Raw genomic sequence first — 21,944 nt, 5'->3', positions numbered from 1 at the left:
TACACCTTTATTTAACCGGCACACATCCAACTTAAAAGTCAAATTATCCCCACAATTTTGGTTTAAAAGTCCGGGGTAATGGAAGCAATGGTCTCTTCAGTTCCGTGTCTCAACTCTGGCGAATCATCACGTAGCGACGGAACGTAGACACGATCTTTTATAAAGCCCCAAAGGAAAAATCGCTTGGAGTGGACCCACCCTCTCCTGTCCCTCCTCGACTGGTTTCTCCCTGAGGTGAAATCTTAAAGGTTGGTTGGTGGGAATGATAAATATTAAGGATTTAAGGGAAGGAAAAGTATTCTCTCCCCCACCTCCCCACGACCCAAATCAAGGTTCGTCTCTGTGTCAAATAAAAGGGTAAACTTTCATTGCTACAATCACTAGTTATTATAAAGCCACAGAAATTAATCAAAAAGTATTATTACTTCAGAAATAGGAAATAGACTTCATTAGCATATTAAATTCATTTTTTTAATTTCTGGAATGAGTTTATTACTCAATGTAAGAAGAATAAAAAGTTAATTTAACCTAAGTGGCTTATTTTGTGACAGAAATATCGCCAGAATGAAAGAAAAAATAAAAATTTCTGGACAGCTGATAATACGACATCATGTTAGCTACGCTATTACATTAATTATAGTATATTAATTCCATAGAATGAATTGATTAATCGTATTCGTTATAATCTAATGCAAACAGTGCAAAACTGCAATGATGTACATGTGTCCGAGAAATTGTATGTAAAAATACAAATTTTTGAACAATCCTTACAATTATTTTTGTAATTAAATATTTAGAAAAATATACATACATATATGTTGGGATGATTGTAAAAACAATTATTTATTTGAATTTTATTCAGTTTATCTTACTGTACAACTGTCTATAGTTAACAGAGTTGCTCAATGAACACATAATGGTCATTTGTAGATGATAGTGTTGATGCTTCTTTTCTGGACAGTGACTGAAATATGGGCTTTCGCCTTCTCTGAGATGACGACGGTCTTCTGTTGGTCGCTTCTGGAACACACATAATTTACTCCACGATAACAGGTTTTCAAAATTCACAATTATAGCGGCTGTCAAAATCTAAAAGTTGGAACGAAACATTAACTTCATTGACAAACATTAGATAATTTAAATTACTTACTACAAATTATTCAAAAGTTATATATTTATATATTTTATTTTAATTGCTGTTCTTTCTAAATGCTACAACACATAAATGTTAAATTGCTAAGAGAGTTGCAAGAGCTGTGAAATTAAGATAATTAATAATACGAAATATAGAATTCTTAAGAAATGTCATTTAACCAGAAAAAAAGATAATCTAAAAACATGAATAAAAATTACTAAGTTATAAAGCTACGTTAGCAATTGATGATGGCGTACATCTAAAGCTAAATTAATATAACATGGATCATTACTTTTATTGATTTTTATCTGAGCATAACATTCTCTTCCAAACGATCAGGTGGATGTAATTGAGCATATAACTCTTAGATATAATCAGCCAACAGGTGTCACGTGACACGGGACTCTTGGCTGCAAATACAAAGGTCCCAAGTTCGATTCCCGGCGGAACGGTGATTTATCATGTGTGGAAAATTTCCTATCCGGGTTCAAAGAATGGGTGTAGTGTTCTCCAAACCACGTCTTACGACAGATCCAGTGGAAAACCACAGCGGCATTACCGTTAAAACCCGAGGTGTTCTGCAACTTCCATCACCGCACCCTGGCCAGAATACCGTCCTGCTATCCTGATTTCTGTGCACCACGGATTCCCGCAACTACTGCAGATGCATGCAGGCATGGTTCCTTGCATTGGGCCAAGGTTGACTTCAGCCCCGATATCCGTGGAGTGCCATCTGTTACTGCTATGACCTCACTAACAACGAGACTCATTCCAAGTGACCAAAAGACCATTGAGTTTTATTGCTATCCCTTGTTTAATACTCTAGATATACGGGCAAAAAAGCAAGTCGCTCAAGCAAAATTCGGTATTCTATTTTTCTATGGCGTAATCACCAGAATTATTTTTTTCAGTCTAATGGAAAATAAATGCATAAAAATAAAACCCACAAAAGGCTAGAGCAACTAGACCATAGTTTTAGAAACAAAACCATGTCAGAAGCAAGTATGACCAGAACATGAAATTTTGTTCAGTTTACAAAAACACATTTGTAAGAGTCGTTTAACCCCCCCACCCCCCAACATAAAGCTTATATTGTACGTTTCGCACTCAAACAGTGGAGGGAGATAGCGCTCACTGATTGGCCAGGACCACCACGATGCGCCCCTGAGGAGTGAAGAAGGCCACATTCTGCAGAGAGTTGTAAGCGGAGGAAGAGAAGAGGAAGAGAGCGCTCACTGATTGGCCAGGACCACCACGATGCGCCCCTGAGGAGTGAGGAAGGCCACATTCTGCAGAGAGTTGTAAGCGGAGGAAGAGAAGAGGAAGAGAGCGCTCACTGATTGGCCAGGACCACCACGATGCGCCCCTGAGGAGTGAAGAAGGCCACATTCTGCAGAGAGTTGTAAGCGGAGGAAGAGAAGAGGAAGAGAGCGCTCACTGATTGGCCAGGACCACCACGATGCGCCCCTGAGGAGTGAGGAAGGCCACATTCTGCAGAGAGTTGTAAGCGGAGGAAGAGAAGAGGGATAGAGCGCTCACTGATTGGCCAGGACCACCACGATGCGCCCCTGAGGAGTGAGGAAGGCCACGTTCAGCAGAGAGTTGTAAGCGGAGGAAGAGAAGAGGGATAGAGCGCTCACTGATTGGCCAGGACCACCACGATGCGCCCCTGAGGAGTGAGGAAGGCCACGTTCAGCAGAGAGTTGTAAGCGGAGGAAGAGAAGAGGAAGAGAGCGCTCACTGATTGGCCAGGACCACCACGATGCGCCCCTGAGGAGTGAAGAAGGCCACATTCTGCAGAGAGTTGTAAGCGGAGGAAGAGAAGAGGAAGAGAGCGCTCACTGATTGGCCAGGACCACCACGATGCGCCCCTGAGGAGTGAAGAAGGCCACATTCTGCAGAGAGTTGTAAGCGGAGGAAGAGAAGAGGAAGAGAGCGCTCACTGATTGGCCAGGACCACCACGATGCGCCCCTGAGGAGTGAGGAAGGCCACATTCTGCAGAGAGTTGTAAGCGGAGGAAGAGAAGAGGGATAGAGCGCTCACTGATTGGCCAGGACCACCACGATGCGCCCCTGAGGAGTGAGGAAGGCCACGTTCAGCAGAGAGTTGTAAGCGGAGGAAGAGAAGAGGGATAGAGCGCTCACTGATTGGCCAGGACCACCACGATGCGCCCCTGAGGAGTGAGGAAGGCCACATTCTGCAGAGAGTTGTAAGCGGAGGAAGAGAAGAGGGATAGAGCGCTCACTGATTGGCCAGGACCACCACGATGCGCCCCTGAGGAGTGAGGAAGGCCACATTCTGCAGAGAGTTGTAAGCGGAGGAAGAGAAGAGGGATAGAGCGCTCACTGATTGGCCAGGACCACCACGATGCGCCCCTGAGGAGTGAAGAAGGCCACATTCTGCAGAGAGTTGTAAGCGGAGGAAGAGAAGAGGAAGAGAGCGCTCACTGATTGGCCAGGACCACCACGATGCGCCCCTGAGGAGTGAGGAAGGCCACATTCTGCAGAGAGTTGTAAGCGGAGGAAGAGAAGAGGGATAGAGCGCTCACTGATTGGCCAGGACCACCACGATGCGCCCCTGAGGAGTGAGGAAGGCCACGTTCAGCAGAGAGTTGTAAGCGGAGGAAGAGAAGAGGGATAGAGCGCTCACTGATTGGCCAGGACCACCACGATGCGCCCCTGAGGAGTGAAGAAGGCCACATTCTGCAGAGAGTTGTAAGCGGAGGAAGAGAAGAGGGATAGAGCGCTCACTGATTGGCCAGGACCACCACGATGCGCCCCTGAGGAGTGAGGAAGGCCACGTTCAGCAGAGAGTTGTAAGCGGAGGAAGAGAAGAGGGATAGAGCGCTCACTGATTGGCCAGGACCACCACGATGCGCCCCTGAGGAGTGAAGAAGGCCACATTCTGCAGAGAGTTGTAAGCGGAGGAAGAGAAGAGGGATAGAGCGCTCACTGATCGGCCAGGACCACCACGATGCGCCCCTGAGGAGTGAGGAAGGCCACGTTCAGCAGAGAGTTGTAAGCGGAGGAAGAGAAGAGGGATAGAGCGCTCACTGATTGGCCAGGACCACCACGATGCGCCCCTGAGGAGTGAGGAAGGCCACGTTCAGCAGAGAGTTGTAAGCGGAGGAAGAGAAGAGGGATAGAGCGCTCACTGATTGGCCAGGACCACCACGATGCGCCCCTGAGGAGTGAAGAAGGCCACATTCTGCAGAGAGTTGTAAGCGGAGGAAGAGAAGAGGGATAGAGCGCTCACTGATTGACCAGGACCACCACGATGCGCCCCTGAGGAGTGAAGAAGGCCACATTCTGCAGAGAGTTGTAAGCGGAGGAAGAGAAGAGGGATAGAGCGCTCACTGATTGGCCAGGACCACCACGATGCGCCCCTGAGGAGTGAGGAAGGCCACGTTCAGCAGAGAGTTGTAAGCGGAGGAAGAGAAGAGGGATAGAGCGCTCACTGATTGGCCAGGACCACCACGATGCGCCCCTGAGGAGTGAGGAAGGCCACGTTCAGCAGAGAGTTGTAAGCGGAGGAAGAGAAGAGGGATAGAGCGCTCACTGATTGGCCAGGACCACCACGATGCGCCCCTGAGGAGTGAAGAAGGCCACATTCTGCAGAGAGTTGTAAGCGGAGGAAGAGAAGAGGGATAGAGCGCTCACTGATTGGCCAGGACCACCACGATGCGCCCCTGAGGAGTGAAGAAGGCCACATTCTGCAGAGAGTTGTAAGCGGAGGAAGAGAAGAGGGATAGAGCGCTCACTGATTGGCCAGGACCACCACGATGCGCCCCTGAGGAGTGAAGAAGGCCACATTCTGCAGAGAGTTGTAAGCGGAGGAAGAGAAGAGGAAGAGAGCGCTCACTGATTGGCCAGGACCACCACGATGCGCCCCTGAGGAGTGAAGAAGGCCACATTCTGCAGAGAGTTGTAAGCGGAGGAAGAGAAGAGGGATAGAGCGCTCACTGATTGGCCAGGACCACCACGATGCGCCCCTGAGGAGTGAGGAAGGCCACGTTCAGCAGAGAGTTGTAAGCGGAGGAAGAGAAGAGGGATAGAGCGCTCACTGATTGGCCAGGACCACCACGATGAGCCCCTGAGGAGTGAAGAAGGCCACATTCTGCAGAGAGTTGTAAGCGGAGGAAGAGAAGAGGAAGAGAGCGCTCACTGATTGGCCAGGACCACCACGATGCGCCCCTGAGGAGTGAGGAAGGCCACGTTCAGCAGAGAGTTGTAAGCGGAGGAAGAGAAGAGGGATAGAGCGCTCACTGATTGGCCAGGACCACCACGATGCGCCCCTGAGGAGTGAAGAAGGCCACGTTCAGCAGAGAGTTGTAAGCGGAGGAAGAGAAGAGGGATAGAGCGCTCACTGATTGGCCAGGACCACCACGATGCGCCCCTGAGGAGTGAGGAAGGCCACGTTCAGCAGAGAGTTGTAAGCGGAGGAAGAGAAGAGGGATAGAGCGCTGACTGATTGGCCAGGACCACCACGATGCGCCCCTGAGGAGTGAAGAAGGCCACATTCTGCAGAGAGTTGTAAGCGGAGGTAGAGAAGAGGGATAGAGCGCTCACAGATTGGCCAGGACCACCACGATGCGCCCCTGAGGAGTGAAGAAGGCCACATTCTGCAGAGAGTTGTAAGCGGAGGAAGAGAAGAGGGATAGAGCGCTCACTGATTTGCCAGGACCACCACGATGCGCCCCTGAGGAGTGAAGAAGGCCACATTCTGCAGAGAGTTGTAAGCGGAGGAAGAGAAGAGGGATAGAGCGCTCACTGATTGGCCAGGACCACCACGATGCGCCCCTGAGGAGTGAGGAAGGCCACGTTCAGCAGAGAGTTGTAAGCGGAGGAAGAGAAGAGGAAGATTGCGCTCACTGATTGGCCAGGACCACCACGATGCGCCCTTGAGGAGTGAGGAAGGCCACGTTCAACAGCGTGTTGTCCCCGCTGAGGTCCAGCTGCACTCGCTTGGACCCGGGCGGTATGAAGGAGGAGAAGTGCGCCTGCACGTAGTAGGACGACAGCTTGTAGAACTCTTGGGCCGATGCGTTCACCAGCACGGAGGCGGGGTAGCCGTAGTAGGTCATGTGGTCGCCGACGTTCTTGGGTCCGCCCTGCTCGTTCAGCGCCATGTTCCAGTCCGTCCAGCCCACCACCCAGTTGTTGAGCGCCTGAAACAATCACAGCTCCTGCTTAGTCCCACAGTAGTCAGACAAAACTTCGTACTGCACCCCACGGGATATCTTCCACTTATGGCCTTAGATTAGTCATACACTCCTTCGTATCTTCGCAGAGCACCTCGAGTAGCTATATATAGTCGTCATAGAATCTTAGATTACTCCAGCACACCTTAGGACTCTTGTAGATCTTCATAGATTTGATTATTACTTTTGTGTACATTTGCAGAGAAATTGTAACAGCAGTTAATATTCTTCTTAAAATCTTAGATTAGTTCAACCTTTTTTTTTCTTTGTAGATGACTTGGAACAGTATGGCATGATTTTCTTATTTTGTAGCAGGCTGTAGCTCATACTACATGTTATTTAGCTAAAGCCTTAGTGGATTATTGCCCTAACATCCTTCTTTACGGTGCCATGCTCAGCTTTTTGGAACATACCCCTATATTCAAGCATACAGCTCAATTTAGTGAACTCCATGCAGCCCTTTATTCGAGTGTTTAAGCTCACTCCCCCAGGGGTGGATTCTATAGAGCATATCATGCTTTCTCACGTGAAAATTATATAAGCTCTCTGTTTCCATTCAGTATTGTAAACAGAAACATAACTTAGCATTTTCAAGTGTTGTTAGACATTCGCTCAGTACACAGAGGGAAAGCAATGGCAACAGTAAGAAAAAGGAGATAGTATTACAAACCTGTTATGTAAATGATTTCAGTGTTTGCTGTAACCAAATTTAGTGCCAATAACCGATTGATTTGCATACAGAAATTTTTAAACCATATTTCGTATTAGTTATGGGTGTTGCAGAAAGATTTGTATGTTACCAACAACCCATAACAGCCTTTTTTGGCGTTGGAACATAATTTTGGCTCCTAAATCATTTTCTCGGTGGAGCAGGGTCTCGAAAGAAATGTATGGTCATCACTATGTCAGTCACTATCGCCTACCCGGGCACACACGCGGTGCGCAGAGCTTCAGGAAATAATGCTAATAATTAAAATCATTCTGTTATTAAAATCTCTGCTGTGTGATTGTCAATACTAAAATCGGATAGCAGTGTCTAAATTATTTATTATATTTTAAAATAAAAAATTTAGTCTCGCCACCAAAGAACCTTGTTATTTTAGCTGAAAAATTTTGATTTGTATAGAACATAATTTTTAGTCTATGATTCTGACTACAGCTTTAGTTAAAAACAGACAGAACTCAAATGATTTAATAATCTAAATAGCAGTCATTTGAGAGCTTGATGACGGGTCCACATTGCAGTCACCGAAATGTCGCATATGTTTCGTCGTATGACGCCTACTGCGTTTGCCTGTGTTGTATTTGTTTGCACTGTCTGTATTTGGTTTGCCTCTGGAATTCTTCGCCAGTGTGTTCGTCTGAGCTATCGTCGTCGAATATGCTATTTATCTGCCTTCGTTGTTCTCAGTTTTATTATTTTTCCTGTTTTTTTTCCCCTTTTAGCTTTGCGTGTTATTGAATGACTTAATTTCTTCTTCAGAATTCATAGTGTTTACTTATTTTGACAAAAGCTACCCTGGGAATGTTTCATCCGTGTTTTACTTGATTACATATTTTTCGACTGTTGTTGTTTTTTTTCTGTGAAGGGCAAATGGTTTGGAATACGGATGATCAAACTCAGAGGTGCCCCACCCCCCCAAACACTATGACTCACCCCCCTTCCTAACCTAATGATGGCCTCCCCCCCCCCCCCGAAATTTTTTATGCCATTTTCTCAATGATTTACTCATTATTTTATAATATTATACTTTTTTTAGTATTATATTTTATCACATTTTGCATTAATTAAAACTAATTTTCTATTAATAATTTTGGTCATATCAGGTAATATTTCCATCCTGAACCGACAGATGCCAAACTGCTTTTGTTGAGGAAAGTGCGGGGTTGCCAATTTGATTTACAAGATCCCTTTCAATTATTAAAGCACCAGAAACGTATTTTCACATTAGAAGCTATAATTATGTAAATAATATATACATTTTTCTCGTCTTTTAACCACCCCCCCCCCCCCCTGAAAATTTTATGACGCAGTCTGCGTCGTTACCCCCCCCCCCCCCCCTTGTGGGCACCCCTGATCAAACTTCTTCACCTAATTATCTACTTCCATTATAACCAGCTTTTAAAGGTTACTAAAATAATGCATATGATTGAAAATAAACTGTTTAACAAGAGCATTTAGTTTTCCGATACTCACAAGTTTTTAATTATTTTATCACATGATTATTCCAGTTAGGTAGGCTAGACTATAGTTATAAAATTGGTACTGAATAAATAAATAATCCTGCTTTCCTTTAGAAATGTGTATTTTTATGTATTAATAAAACTTACGTATTTACTTCAGAAGTTTTTTTAAATTATATTCTAATATTCTAATCTAGATATCGGTAACGAACCACTTATATTTACCTGAAACATGCTGTTCATATAACGTTCTCCAATCGCCACCCATGATCCCATAACGGCTGGCGTCAGTGTAGTTACTGAAAAATATTAATAAAAGTGAGCCTAATTTTATAATCAGGATGAATTTAATTTAATTTTCTTATTAAATTCACTTAACTACATTTTATTACGTGCTTTATACATACACAATTTAATCTTATTTTGACCTAAAGTCCATATTTAGGGTGGTCATTTTGTTATCAGTTAAAATGTTTTAATCTCACAAAGTAAACTAATACGATTATGAAGATATGAAAAAAATTGTTTCTGATGACATTTTTTATAATTTTTTTATTTTAAGAATCTGGCAGTATTCATAAAATTGTCACTTTAATAATTATGAAATATGCTTTTCCAACTCAAATACTTCAGTAGCTTCTCTTATTAACTAGATAACTATTTTTCAGCAATATCTTTAAAATGGTTTTGCATCAATGAAAATCAAAACTGAATTCTAAACAACATAAAAAAATATTTCTACGTAGTTATATACATTTTTTGCCTAATTAATTGAAAATTTATTTTCATTTTCCTCTGCGTATAATGTTATTGTAAAGTTGTATGTTACTTTGATCTACATAATGGCTAAAACTGTTTCAGTAAAACTTTTTTATGAACGGTAATTCACATACTAACACAGCTATTTACGATTAATTCTGTTAGAGTTTAAGTAACTGAGTAGTGGAATATTTGGTTGAAAACTATTTTTAACGAGAAAACTATTAGGGTACCAAAAACGTAAAACACTTACGCTTTTGCGATATACTAACAACACGAACATTGTGAGTAGCTGAATCACAAATTATCAACAAATATTCATGACAATGTACTACAGTATGTTGCACAACTTACTGACGCAGGCCTCGGTGTAGAAAAGAAATTGATCAGGGTGATCGCTGTGGGTTTTCCTGAGAGCGTTTACCGAATTCCAGCTGTCCGTGTACCAATGGACAGATATCCCCGAAGAGTACTTCTTAGCTTCTGCGTCCGCTAGCACCTGTCAAGGAAAACGTGAGTGCCGTCAGATATTTTAATGCTCACTAACTACTAACGTTATGACCTCAATATAAAAGGGATTGATGCATAATTTATTACGACTATGTATTAGTGTGTTTCTCGTGAAAATGTATTTAGGTTCAGCAACAAAAATACAAAAAAATAATAAACTGATTTCGTTTTGTAAACACTATATTTGTTAGTTTTATAATATATGGAACATTTATTTATAAAAATTCTCATTATTTTGGATATTTTAAAATGACGACTTTTATTTCTGATACGATTATGTTATCTGAACTATTTTACTGACGTGATTAATTGATTTTCCATAACTGTTGAAACATATTAGTATGTATCATGAAAATAAAATTCAACAGAAATTTAGAGGTTCCTGAGGAAAATTCTGAAAGACAAACCCATCATTTCTTACTTTCTTGTCAACAGTTACAATCCTAGTTGCGAAAAAAAAAAAGATTGGACAATGTTACGTTATAATTATTTATGCTCATGAATCCTGGTAAACTGGCAACATAGTTTTAAAGTTTAGGAGGTACATTCATATTTCCTTTGTTACTGTGAGCAGTTGGTGGTGTTTAGCTAGTGAATAGCATCTTACCATAAGGACTGATATATTACTTGGCTTGAAGTTTTGTTAACTAACTCCTTCTATACGAACTGAAAACTTGAGCTCTCTTCACAGTTGCGCCACTGCATGACATGACTCTAAAGACAAGAGGCAAAGCGGTTTAACAGGCTTAAAAAAAAGCATAAAAAATATCACGAAATAAGGCAAATAATAATATTTCCAAAAGATGGAAACTACGGCATTTACATTGACCAAATTTTGAAGCACATTGCCGTATTAGTAGCTTATTCTCTTAAGCCATAAGTAAATAGTTAATTATTTCGGTTATGAAATTTTATAGTAAACCGAACGGAGACAGCAACATTGCTCGTCCGTCTTATCAGATATATTTGGACTGAGTAATTTTTTTAAATCCACCTTATAAAAATATTGTCAGTTCTGATTTAGTACCAGAAATTATCAATTTAATTGCATCACAGGATAAAATGACATACCTCATTAGGTAAAAAAGTCCTTCATGCGGAGATCAATTTCTCATCTGTAACCAGAAGCATGTGTGATGGACTTTCAGTGTGAAACCCAGAGGAAGGTTGTCGACACTTAACAGGGAAACATTAGACAGCACAAATTTTTAGAACAAAATAAGTCAATAAAGAGAAACGAATGTTCTCAGAGAAATATTCTGCTGGCCGTCGTAGATGTTCGTCTTGTTTAGGAGTTCTTATCATCTAATCTTGAGCTCTCGCGGGGATACACAGACTAGGAAACTACTACGATTACTCCTAATTTCTGTTTACTCCCCAATTCGTGGCAAGAGATCAGATTCTGACCAGAACTGGTATTTAACCTAGGAGCTATCTGAAGTTCCAGTGAGATAACATCTGGTCCAAGATCCGACTCAGTAATCCACTTAAGGACCATCTCTCACGACCTTAATCAGATCTCCTCCTCCGGGACTCACCCCATCCCCGGAGCTAAGTCCCAACCTGGCTCCTGCCCCGTGATCCAACTCGCGGATCACCCCAATATCCATCCCGTGATCCAACACAGGAGAAAGATCTGGGTATGCTAGCCATGCATTGCGCCCGTGATGTAAATGGAACATATTAGTGAAGGGAGTTCCTGAACCGACCTCAGCGGTCGAAAACAACTTCTCTGGCAAGTTGACCTGGCTGACCGGATCCAATCGTTGAAGTACCAGGCCAATTCCATCAACGCGAGTATAGTAACTGATGCCAACAGGACCTGCCCGTCAACGCCACAGACTAGCGTGAGTTAGATGTCGTCCGGGAGACACTGACCGCGTCAGCGAAGCCAGGCAGGTTGCTGCGGTTGTCATCGAGGTTCATGAGCTTGAGCCCGCCGAAGCCCGAGCGATGGAGCGTCGGGCCCAGGTTCTGCCCCACGAACTTCTTCATCTGGTCCTCGGTCCAGCCCATGCTGGGGATGGAGGACGGTGTCCTCTGGCCCTGGCTGGGCTCGTTCTGAGGGTTCACCCCCCAGAACGTCACGCCGTGCAGCTTGTACGCCTCGAAGAACCTGCCATCACCAGAGAGAAAGGCCCTGAAGTAGTCTTGGCTCAGGTGAAGGCAGCGCTACCAAGAAGTGAACTCACAAGGCAACAGATCGGATTTAAAAAAAGAAAGGATTTTTCGTTTACGATCCAGTCGAAAATGTTCTGCTGATACGCTCCGGCACGAAGTTCCACCTGTCGGTACCAATATGCTCATTTTCCAACTGATCAATTAATCACTAACACTTTACATCATACCATTTCGCATCTTTCTGCTTGAGGACCTTTGGAAAAGTATTTGAAGTTTATAACTTAAACCACAGATGTATTGTCCTATAGCAACTGTAAACAATTTATCATTTGCTGATGGAAACCCTATATTCTAGATATATTATTTGTATCACGAGAGGTACGCATGATAAGCGTGATAAAACTAATCTGGAGCGTGGCAAACAATGTGTAGAAGATAGTCCTTTTTTTCCGCAAGACTGTGTGAAGGTGACCAGGGTCATAAACCTGTTCAGGTTTTGTATTTTTGATTGCATCTACAGATATATAGAGGCTGACAAGACGAAATTCGCTGTGCGTCAGTGCTGTAAGTTTATACTAATGAAGTACTGGTAAATGAAGGAACAACATCGTTTACTTTAAGACTCCCATCACTCTGTTCCCTGAGCTCTTTCGCCCTTGTCTCGCAGCTATCCTTCTCAACCGGCTTTACTCCCTTTCTTTTATGACAATCTCTTACTGGCACAGTCAGCTCAGCACAGGTGTCTGACTAATGATAAAAAAATCACTTCCATGAGTTTTTTCAAGGCATAAAGCTGCAGGGATTAACTTGAGAACCTAGAGACTCTCTGAGTAGCAAGAGGTGGTGGATTTTAAATTCGACTTATGATTCGGAAGAGGAAAGGTTTTTCAGGTGCAACAAGGTATCGGTTGTTTTTTTTTTAAACTATCCCTGCCAATCCGGTAGTTTAGACGGAAGCACTGTTTCGACGGAACAGCAGTGAGACTCCCGCGAAGCATGGACGCGACCGGGACCAAACGAAAACAGATGAGAGGCTGCGTCCCGAGGGAGCGACCATATCGGGAACTGGTAGAGGATCGGGCCGGCTAACAGATGGGCCGGCACCGCTGCCGGAGGGAGCTTGCAGGGCAGTTCAGTTTCCTCCGGCCAACTTCTCACGCCTGTCAGCCAGACCCTCCCGGGCCGGGAGGAAGAACATCCTTACTTACTGGAACACTCCCGGCGCGGAATGAAGTGTTCTCGGACAGCTGCGATATTGCCTGGGCTCCAGTATCCTTGTTTTCGGCAGAGCTATAGCCCCAAGGAAACAACTTCGACATTGGAATTGTTTTAATTTGCCACTAAAAATCCTCCAATTGTTATCTGTGCCGTACAAATACCATTCTATTTAAAACCACCAGTCCTTTAGGTTGGTTTTCTCATTCCTTCACTTCCTCCTATTCTGTGTCAATATGCGATATGTTTTTGACTTCTAACACACCATTCTCCAAATAGTACAATTATAATTTTTTTTGTATTCTGATTACCTATTATGTCGTTTGAGAAATTTCCAACTGGGCATCTGGATTAAAGACGATTTTAACTTTGAAGTTTACAACCAGAGAAAAAGAATGTACAAAACAGTGCCAAGGTCAAATATAATATTCGGTTTTTAAATGGCTGAAACACTCTTTTTTTTTGTTCATTCGACAGTAAAATATTTAGCCTATGTGAAGTTTTGATACATTATCAATAAAAGTTTCCTTTTAAAATTTCATTATCAATGATTAGAAAGAATTTATTTATTTTTAAATAGAGCTATTTATTGCAAAATTTTGACAAACAGAAGCATCATTAAAGTTATCTTTTTTGACCTAGATTTACAGATGTTTTTAAAGATATTTTTTGCATTAATTGAAATTGTTTCCTAAAAAGTTTCAAAACTATTTATGTTATTATTGATTTTAAAACATTTACATGACATATTTTAAAAGTGTTCAAAATTAAAACCAGTACATTATACATATTTCAATTTCCTAAGACACAGACAAGAACTGCACTTAATAAAAAACACAGAAAATTTAAAATTTTTAATCACCGCTAGGGGAAATCTTCAAAAATCAAATAAACATTAAGGATGTTCTTGACAGTCTGATAATACCCTCATGCGATTATATAAATTCCATTGAGGTTTCTACACAGCTTGTTAAAAAAACCAAATTGATTTGGAAGTCATGATTTATTTTTTCGTTGGCACGGAAACTCCCCAGCTTCATGGCCCAGCATGGACATACCGGCAACGCATTTAGCGTCATCATCTGGCATAGACACAGTAAAGGTGTGAGAGCTCTAAGAATGTTAGTCGTCTTAGAACGAATGGGGAATTTTGTGTTTTCGGGTCATCATGAATTACTGGACACAGGCTGAATGATTACCCCAGTGTTCCGGTCAGTCAGGTTTTCGTGTATGTTGGGTAAGAAGTAGAGAAGCATTTGAATGACAAAAAAACAAAATAAAAACCTTATCACAAAGATTACAAAATCATGCATGTTGGTTCTCATAGTTGTTTAAGTGTTCCTGAAGCGATTGTTGACAGGAACAGCCTCAGGAATGAGCGCGCACCCACATGACGAAGTAGTCGCCACTTACTTGACGAAGTAGTCGCCACTTACTTGACGAAGTAGTTGGCCCAGACCTGATAGTAGGACTCGTTGAGGCGGCTGATGCCCTTGGTAGTGCCGTTGATCTTCATCCAATATGGCGCCGACCAGGGCGACGCGAACAGCTTGATCTCCTGGCCGCGGAGCTGAGACGCCTCCTTCACGATGGGCACCTGGAAGGGAGACAACAGATATCAAACCGCAAACAAATTACATTATTCGGCTGTTTATGAACTTCTACCTACTGGAGCTGAATCAATTTTATATTAGTGGGTGATCTTTTTGATATCTGTGCAAAGCTTTATACTTAATATAAAAAGGACCTTTTGCCTGCAGTGATATCTTCCGAAAATGGTCCACCAATATAGATCTGGAATTGAATTTTTTTGGTTGTTTTATTGGGAATAAGTAGGAATGATTTTTGTGGAATGTTTATAGGCGTATCATCAAGAATGCTAATATAATTTTATTGAAATCAATGTTTTACCGGTAGGCTATACCAACCAGTAAAATAATGGTAATTTGTGATCCGGAATTTCTGCTACTCTACAGAATAGTTCCTGTATGAAGTTATGTTATAACAGTTTTTTTGGAGATTTACCTTATAATAGACATCATTTTTTGTGAGACTAAAATGTTTGAGTTCCACATCGCCTTTCACATCGTCGTAGGAATAGTATGTCTCGGAGAAGTCACAAGACGCCATCGGAACTCTCAAGTACAAGTAGTTAGATCCGCCTTCTCCGAAATAGGTCCTGAAAAAACAATTTATTTACATTGGAATCAAAATGGTAATTGTGATTGTAATCTTTAGCAACCTTGTATAGTTATTTATCCTCCATTCCGAAAACATTTTTCCTTCACTCTGTGTCCACTAGAGCCTGTTAAATATCACAATCGTAATGTTTTTTTTTTAAATGAAACTATCATCAACAGTAGTAACTTACCTTAAAGAAGGAGCAATCTTATAAATTTTTGCCAGTCTAATATAAGACCGATAGAAGATAAAACGAAATAGTTTAAATGGGGAGAGAATGAGCATATGTAGTCATCTAAAACACACCATTGCAGTGACTTACCCTGTATCCAAAAAAAATTTATATATATCATGGTTATAAAGTAGTCATTGATCAAACTCTTTGTCTTTTTCCCATAAGTAATGCCAATTTACAAAATGTCAGAAGTCTTACGTCTGTGAGTAATTTTAAGAACATAAGGCATGTCTCAATTTCAAGCCTTGTTCTGAAAATAGCTCCAAAATGCAGGGAAGAGTGTCCACTTGTGGTGTCTTACCTGAGGAGATTGTGCCTAGTGACCTGGTTCAGCTTCATGATGTTCAGTGCGGCTGAGTCTGTGAGTGCGGCTCCAAAACCCAGCATCTCCTGGAACGTCTGGGCGCGGTCGACAGTGAGCGTGGTTGTTGCAGTTGCTCTACTGCCTGCAAAAATATCCAAACTCGTTCATCTCATTTCCACACCAGCCTTCTTCAAGGACTGGTCACAATAACTCAGCATACAGATGAAGGACACTGCATCATCCGAGCTACACATATAGGAAATAAAAATATTTGAAGGAATATTCAGGAACTTTGTTCCATCACAAGGAGAGACTTGGGATGTTCAATCTAGGTAACACTTGTCGTTTCCCATCTAAGGCATGGTCCACAAAGACGAGGTGAAAGAAGACTGGCACACAGTGGAGCCAGAGTTGCCGTATTTCGACTTGTTGTTTCCTGTAAATAACTATTGAATGAAAATGTGTGGTTAAGTGAGAGTGAAGCAGCAGATCAGTTATAATGGAGAAATTTCATAAAATATTTTAACTATTTGCAAAAGTATCCATTTTCCCACATAAAAAAATTCAGAGTAGTTTTTTTTTTGCAAGGATTCCAACATGGGTTTTCTTGGCTGAGAGAATGGTCACATATAAGATTTGAAGAAGAAATAATAAGACGATTGACTCCATCATGGTCAAAGTGAGATTAAGAAGAACCATGAAATATATATACACTTTGTTAAAAGTCATTATTTTTCGTCAAAAATGAGTAGGTCAATAATTGAGACCAATCAAGTTTAATGAGAAAAAAAAATTGTGCGATAACACATGATGAACTATTTCAGTATGTAACTGGAGTAGTTTTGGGAAATCTTTAAATAAAATGAAGTCAGGGTTGCTGGATTGCAGAGCCATGATCGGTGCTGGGGTACCGAGGAGTAACGCGGAACGTGAGGTGAAGGTGCTCACCTGCGGAGCGCTTCCCCTGGGTGCGGTGCAGTCTGAGCCCGGCCTCAGAGGTCTCGAAGAGCAGGAAGGCCGTGCCGGACACCTGCTGGTCCGAGATGGCGTCCAGGAAGTCGCAGTACGTGGCGTTGCACACGCAGACGACGGTCTCTCCGCCCGTGTGCCGCGGGAGGCATGGCTTCCCCGCCAGGCTCACTGGGCAGGACACAGCAGATACGCCCTCAGTCTCGAACCAGTAGACACCCGCTCAGCAGATACACCCTCAGTAGACACCCGCTCCCCAATGTCTCACACCCACGGTGAAAACAGCCCTTAAACCGTTCCGAAAGAAGGTTACGAAAGTGTCCTGATTCCGTAGCGTGCTCTTTGGGCAGGTGTGGAATACATCGACCCTTCTACCGAAATCATTCCCTCATGCGATCGACGCCACGACACACCGGGGAAAATCCTAGCACTCGGACCTTTTTTCTACCCCTCGACACAGTCATTTTCCAGTTATTAGGGGGAGTATAGGCCCATGAGGGAGGGGAATATTTTTGGAATGTGTGAATAGAGTTTTGGGGGATCACTGCCAAATCACTACACTTCTGTCATGGGAAACAAGCAACTAGAAATCAATGATTACAACGGTACAATTTTTTTTATTTATTTGCGGTGATAAAATGCTATCGCTTATGATCGTATTGCGCGGAGCATAGGGAGTCCAAAGAGTTTCTTCATGGGTGATGTCACTGATGAAAAGAAAGAAGCAATGTTTGTGGGAAAGAAATTCAAGGAAAAAAAGGTTAAGCAAAGAAACGGTCAAAGGCAATTAGTTTTTCCAGAACTAAAGTAAGGTCCAATCTACAGTATCTTTTTTGTCAAATGTCACATTTTGTGGGTAATGAAATACAGAAAGTCTAAGCTGTTTCTACACGGGTCTTAGACAGTGCAATAGTTTTTAGAGTCAGTCCTCTTGCTTCGAAAACATCAGCGTGTTGCTTACAAGTTTACTTCCATTATCGTCCGGCGATGGCATATCAGGTGTTCCTGATATTATTATTGCGCATCAAATAAAAGAGTGTTACATTTACAAACGATACACAAATTAAAACATGATCAAAAACTACGACCTTGACTTACCAGCCACACAATATTACTACTGAGCCAAATTGAATGACCAGTTTCTAATATTTTATTTATAATAGTTAGCCGAGGTTCCTAAAGTTGTTGAAATCAAACATTAATCAAAAGGCACCAACGTGCAAGAGTTGAGAAAAATTTTAATTTGTTCAGGCGAATGACTACATGAGTCATTATAGCTAGTTAGCCCAAAAACCATGTGCTAAAAATGGGCGCGTGTACTTAGGTACGCGCGTGAGAAGTTATACTTATTTGGCATCATTAAAAATATTTTTTAATTGCATGCAAATAATTCTCCATGGTAGCGTTATTCTTAATGGTAGCGTTAAACGTTTAACGCAACCTTGTTGGAAGTCGTATTAGAAGTATAACTTCAAAAAGTGTTTAAAACCACGTTCTTTACTTTTGGAGCCAAAAAATGTTGCACAAAAGGTGTTTGCAAGATACGACGAAGTATTTTTAAAAATTTCAAGATCGTGAACTATTCTTCTTTACTCTAAAGTAAGTTCTTTGAATGGTTCTTGCAATGTGGAAGATTGACTCAATATACATAGATAATTGTAGGTTAAACTATATGCAGTAATAAACCTCAATAAAGTACAAAAGAGATGAATATACAAGAAAGATGAACATGCAAACACACAGAAAACAAGACACTATCAACCGTGAAAAAACAAACTAAAAAAACATAAATAGCATAGACAATTCCATGGAATGAATTAATCACAAAATTATAACAATACAGACGGAAACAGCTAACAACAACGGGACAGCAGCAACAAGAACAGTAAATACTTACAACGGCCTTGGACAACAACACAGTAACGAACAGACAAACCCAACGATTAGACTTAACAGACAATGCGGACAACACAACAACACAGAGACAGTACAGGTGAAACTCTGCGATCAGAAAAAAAAAACATATTCTGGACACCTCAACGACAGAACCGACGAACACAGCAGGGTTCCTAAAACAACAGTTACGACGTTTTGAAAACTGAGATCTGTTTCCGTCCTTATGCACAAACAGATTGATTTCGCGTGTGCGCCTCTGCGTTGTCGTTTTTGTCCATATTATCTGTTTAGTATCATCGTTGGGCTAGTCTGTTTGTTGCTGAGTTGTCCAAGGAATTTTTTTGTCTTTATTTACTGTCCTTTTTTTCTACTGTCCCGTCGTTGCTAGTCCAGTGCGTCCGTCTGGGCTGTTATAAAGTTTTGACAAATTACTTTCATGGAAGTTTTGTGCTGTTTATTTTTTGACATCGGCTGATATAGTTTTGTTGTCTGTGTATTTGAACGTTCGTTTTTCTTTTATATTCGTTTTTATTTTGTCCTTATTAAGATTTCTTATGATATACATTGTAACCAGCAATGGTGTATTTTTAAAATAACGTCTTGAATTACTCTAAAGTGTTAGCTACCGTACATGCATGCATACGAACATATCGGCTAATGTAGATGTTTCTTTCTTTAACGAGAAACGTAGCATGTTTATTTATTTTTTTCCCCGAAAACTTGTAAAACTATTTTACCTGAGATCAGAACAGAGAAAAACAAAATGAGTTGTCCCATTTCTTGTCTCGTGTGCGCACTGCAACTGCGATCGAAGAAGAGTTAATTTAAACAGATGAATTTCTTTAGGTATATCTAAATGATAGCAAACACAATGGTTTCATTTTGAGATAGTGTCGTACTAAAAGTGATAAAAGTGAGGCAGTGATACTGAAACCTCTTTGTCCTTATCAGCTTTTAAAACCATGATTACAAATAAACAATTTTTTTAGCAGCTTGAACAATAAAAACGTTTTCATTCTTCATCATATATCTGTCGGTATCTATGAAACTTTGGGAATTTAATAAAATAATAAAACATTTTAAATAACAAATAATTTTATGCTATCGAATGGGCAGAAATTTTTTTTGCTAAATTTGCAGGAATAAGGCAAATGGTTTATAAACAAATTGGTTATTTTTTGTTTCAGAACTTCTACATATCAGTTCATGACTAAATAAAAATCATCTAAATCATCAATTTTTTTTATTTTGTCATAAAAAGTTTTTAAACACTTACCTGGTTCGTGGTAATCAAATTATTGTTAATTAATATTTGTTCTCTCTCTCTCTTTTACAGCTCGCTTTTATATGAAACTCATAAGACGAGGATTATGTTAATTAATTCGGCATTTTAGAAGATCGTTTGAAGAGAGCCGTGCAGGTACCTGAGGCGCTTCTAACGAGCCGGGCTTTGAAGAAAGCGGTTACTCGCGCGACGCGCAGCTACGGGGCTTTAGTAATTACGGGATCGTTACTTTGTGTCGGGGTCCGTCCGGCTGCAGGGGTAGTTTCCCCCCTCCCTTCTCCACACCCCTAGCCGCATCAACCCCTAACGCCCCTGGCTGGGGTAGCGCGTCTCACGTAGCTAAGCAGCACACGACCACACACCACGTGGTCGCTCTCGGAGCCAGCTCATTGGCCAGGGTAAGGTGGAGGGGGGATAAAAACTCATTTCCCTGATGCCTTTCTCTGCCTCCCATTCGTCTGCGGAGAGAATTATGCGGCCTGAACCACTTCTCTCGACTCTAGGTATTAGGCGAGAAACCCTCAGCTTAAAAATAAACCTCTACTAAATGACGAACCCATTTATTTGTATTATTTATTTTTATTATTTTATTGAAAAATGTAACTGAGCACTCTACGAGGAGTGGTCACAAAAGTGTGGGATACTGATTTAAAAAAAAAAACGTTTGAGATGAATATAATTATATTTTGTGTGTCCACCTCTCAAGTTTATAAGTCAACACAGCCAGCCGAGCTAACAGTTTTCTTTGAAATCAGTATTCCAAGTTTTTCTCACAACTGTAGTAAATGGTCTATAGTAACGAACCATCGTGGGATTCTCCTGGAAAGATTGGCAAACCAACTTGAAACTAGGATAGCCTTTTTCTTCTCTGTAACACAAGTCCAGTACGGCATCTCTAATGAAATATGGTACAGATTTCTCGTCCCATTTCATGCGATTTTAACGTCAATGTTTTCAAACCTGTGGCTAATTTTACAAAAACATAAATTTCCACGAAGATTTTTTTTTTTTTTTTTTTTTTTTACAAATAACTTAATGTTCACCCAGGGCCATCAAACGATAACAATGTTTCGGGAGCGAAAACATTTTTGTACAGTTTTTTTTCTTCTAAATCTATTACTGTATACTATAACTGTAAACGTGTTCTGTACGTATCACATAATTTGTAAAAAAAAATTTCCTGTGACATCTGTTAGCAATAGTTATATTTGTTAGTTTAAGTCCTTTCAGGGTAGACCCAAGCATTGGTTGTCTGTAAAGTCAGTTTACGGACGATAATATTTTAAAGTGGCAACGTCGTAACAAAACATTGATGAAATGATTGCATATTTGTATGAATAAAATTGAATCATTTTTATTGAATTATCACTATTTTGTATGCATGCAAAGGAGTGAAATGAAATCTACAATTTAATTGATAAATTTACTTTGATTAGCACTCATTAATTCAAATATGTTTATTACTTTAACGAAGAGATTATTTTAACTATAACTTTTATACATGTTAGCTATTTAACTTCTTCCAATCTGTGTTATTCTGTTAAGGATAGAACGATGATAGGAAACGTAGGAAACGAATGGGAGTGTTTCAAGTTTAATGTGCCTCGAAAAAGTCAAATCGATGGTTGTTCCAATCGAGTGGAAGAGATATAGATGCGGCGCAAGCGTACAATGTGCGTAACGGGACAATGAGTCATCCTTTTTCGTGCGTGCAGCCGGCGTTCATCGATTTATTAGACGTTGTCACGTCAAAAAAAAAAATTCCCGAGCCTCATCCGGGTCGAACGGTCTTGTAATTGGATAGCCACCCCGCTGGCCTTGCGCGGCTGTACCTTGGAAGATGGAGGGTGCTGTTGCTTCACACGCCTTTGTTGCGCTCTGGGGGGTGGGGGGGGGGGATGAAGTATGGCGAGGTCGTGTGCCTGAGCACCCTCTTGCGTCGCGTGACG

General features: G+C 41.4%; 1 protein-coding gene across 1 annotated transcript; it reads right to left on the bottom strand.

The window, feature by feature from the left end:
- Nucleotides 1-842: 842 nt before the first annotated feature.
- On the bottom strand, nucleotides 843-19,589 carry LOC134537345 (lysosomal acid glucosylceramidase-like). Its single transcript, XM_063377684.1, has 10 exons — nucleotides 19,448-19,589; nucleotides 16,794-16,985; nucleotides 15,843-15,987; nucleotides 15,151-15,304; nucleotides 14,562-14,722; nucleotides 11,668-11,905; nucleotides 9,634-9,778; nucleotides 8,746-8,819; nucleotides 6,008-6,303; nucleotides 843-1,020 (listed from the first exon to the last, which is right to left on the bottom strand). Exons 1-10 carry the CDS (start codon nucleotides 19,485-19,487, stop codon nucleotides 921-923), a joined length of 1,545 nt encoding a protein of 514 aa, XP_063233754.1. The 5' UTR covers nucleotides 19,488-19,589; the 3' UTR covers nucleotides 843-920.
- Between the last annotated feature and the right edge of the window lie 2,355 nt (nucleotides 19,590-21,944).

Source organism: Bacillus rossius, chromosome 12, assembly GCF_032445375.1.
Source record: "Bacillus rossius redtenbacheri isolate Brsri chromosome 12, Brsri_v3, whole genome shotgun sequence".
NCBI classification, from domain to species: domain Eukaryota; kingdom Metazoa; phylum Arthropoda; class Insecta; order Phasmatodea; family Bacillidae; genus Bacillus; species Bacillus rossius.
This window is presented reverse-complemented; position numbering and strand designations above follow the sequence as displayed.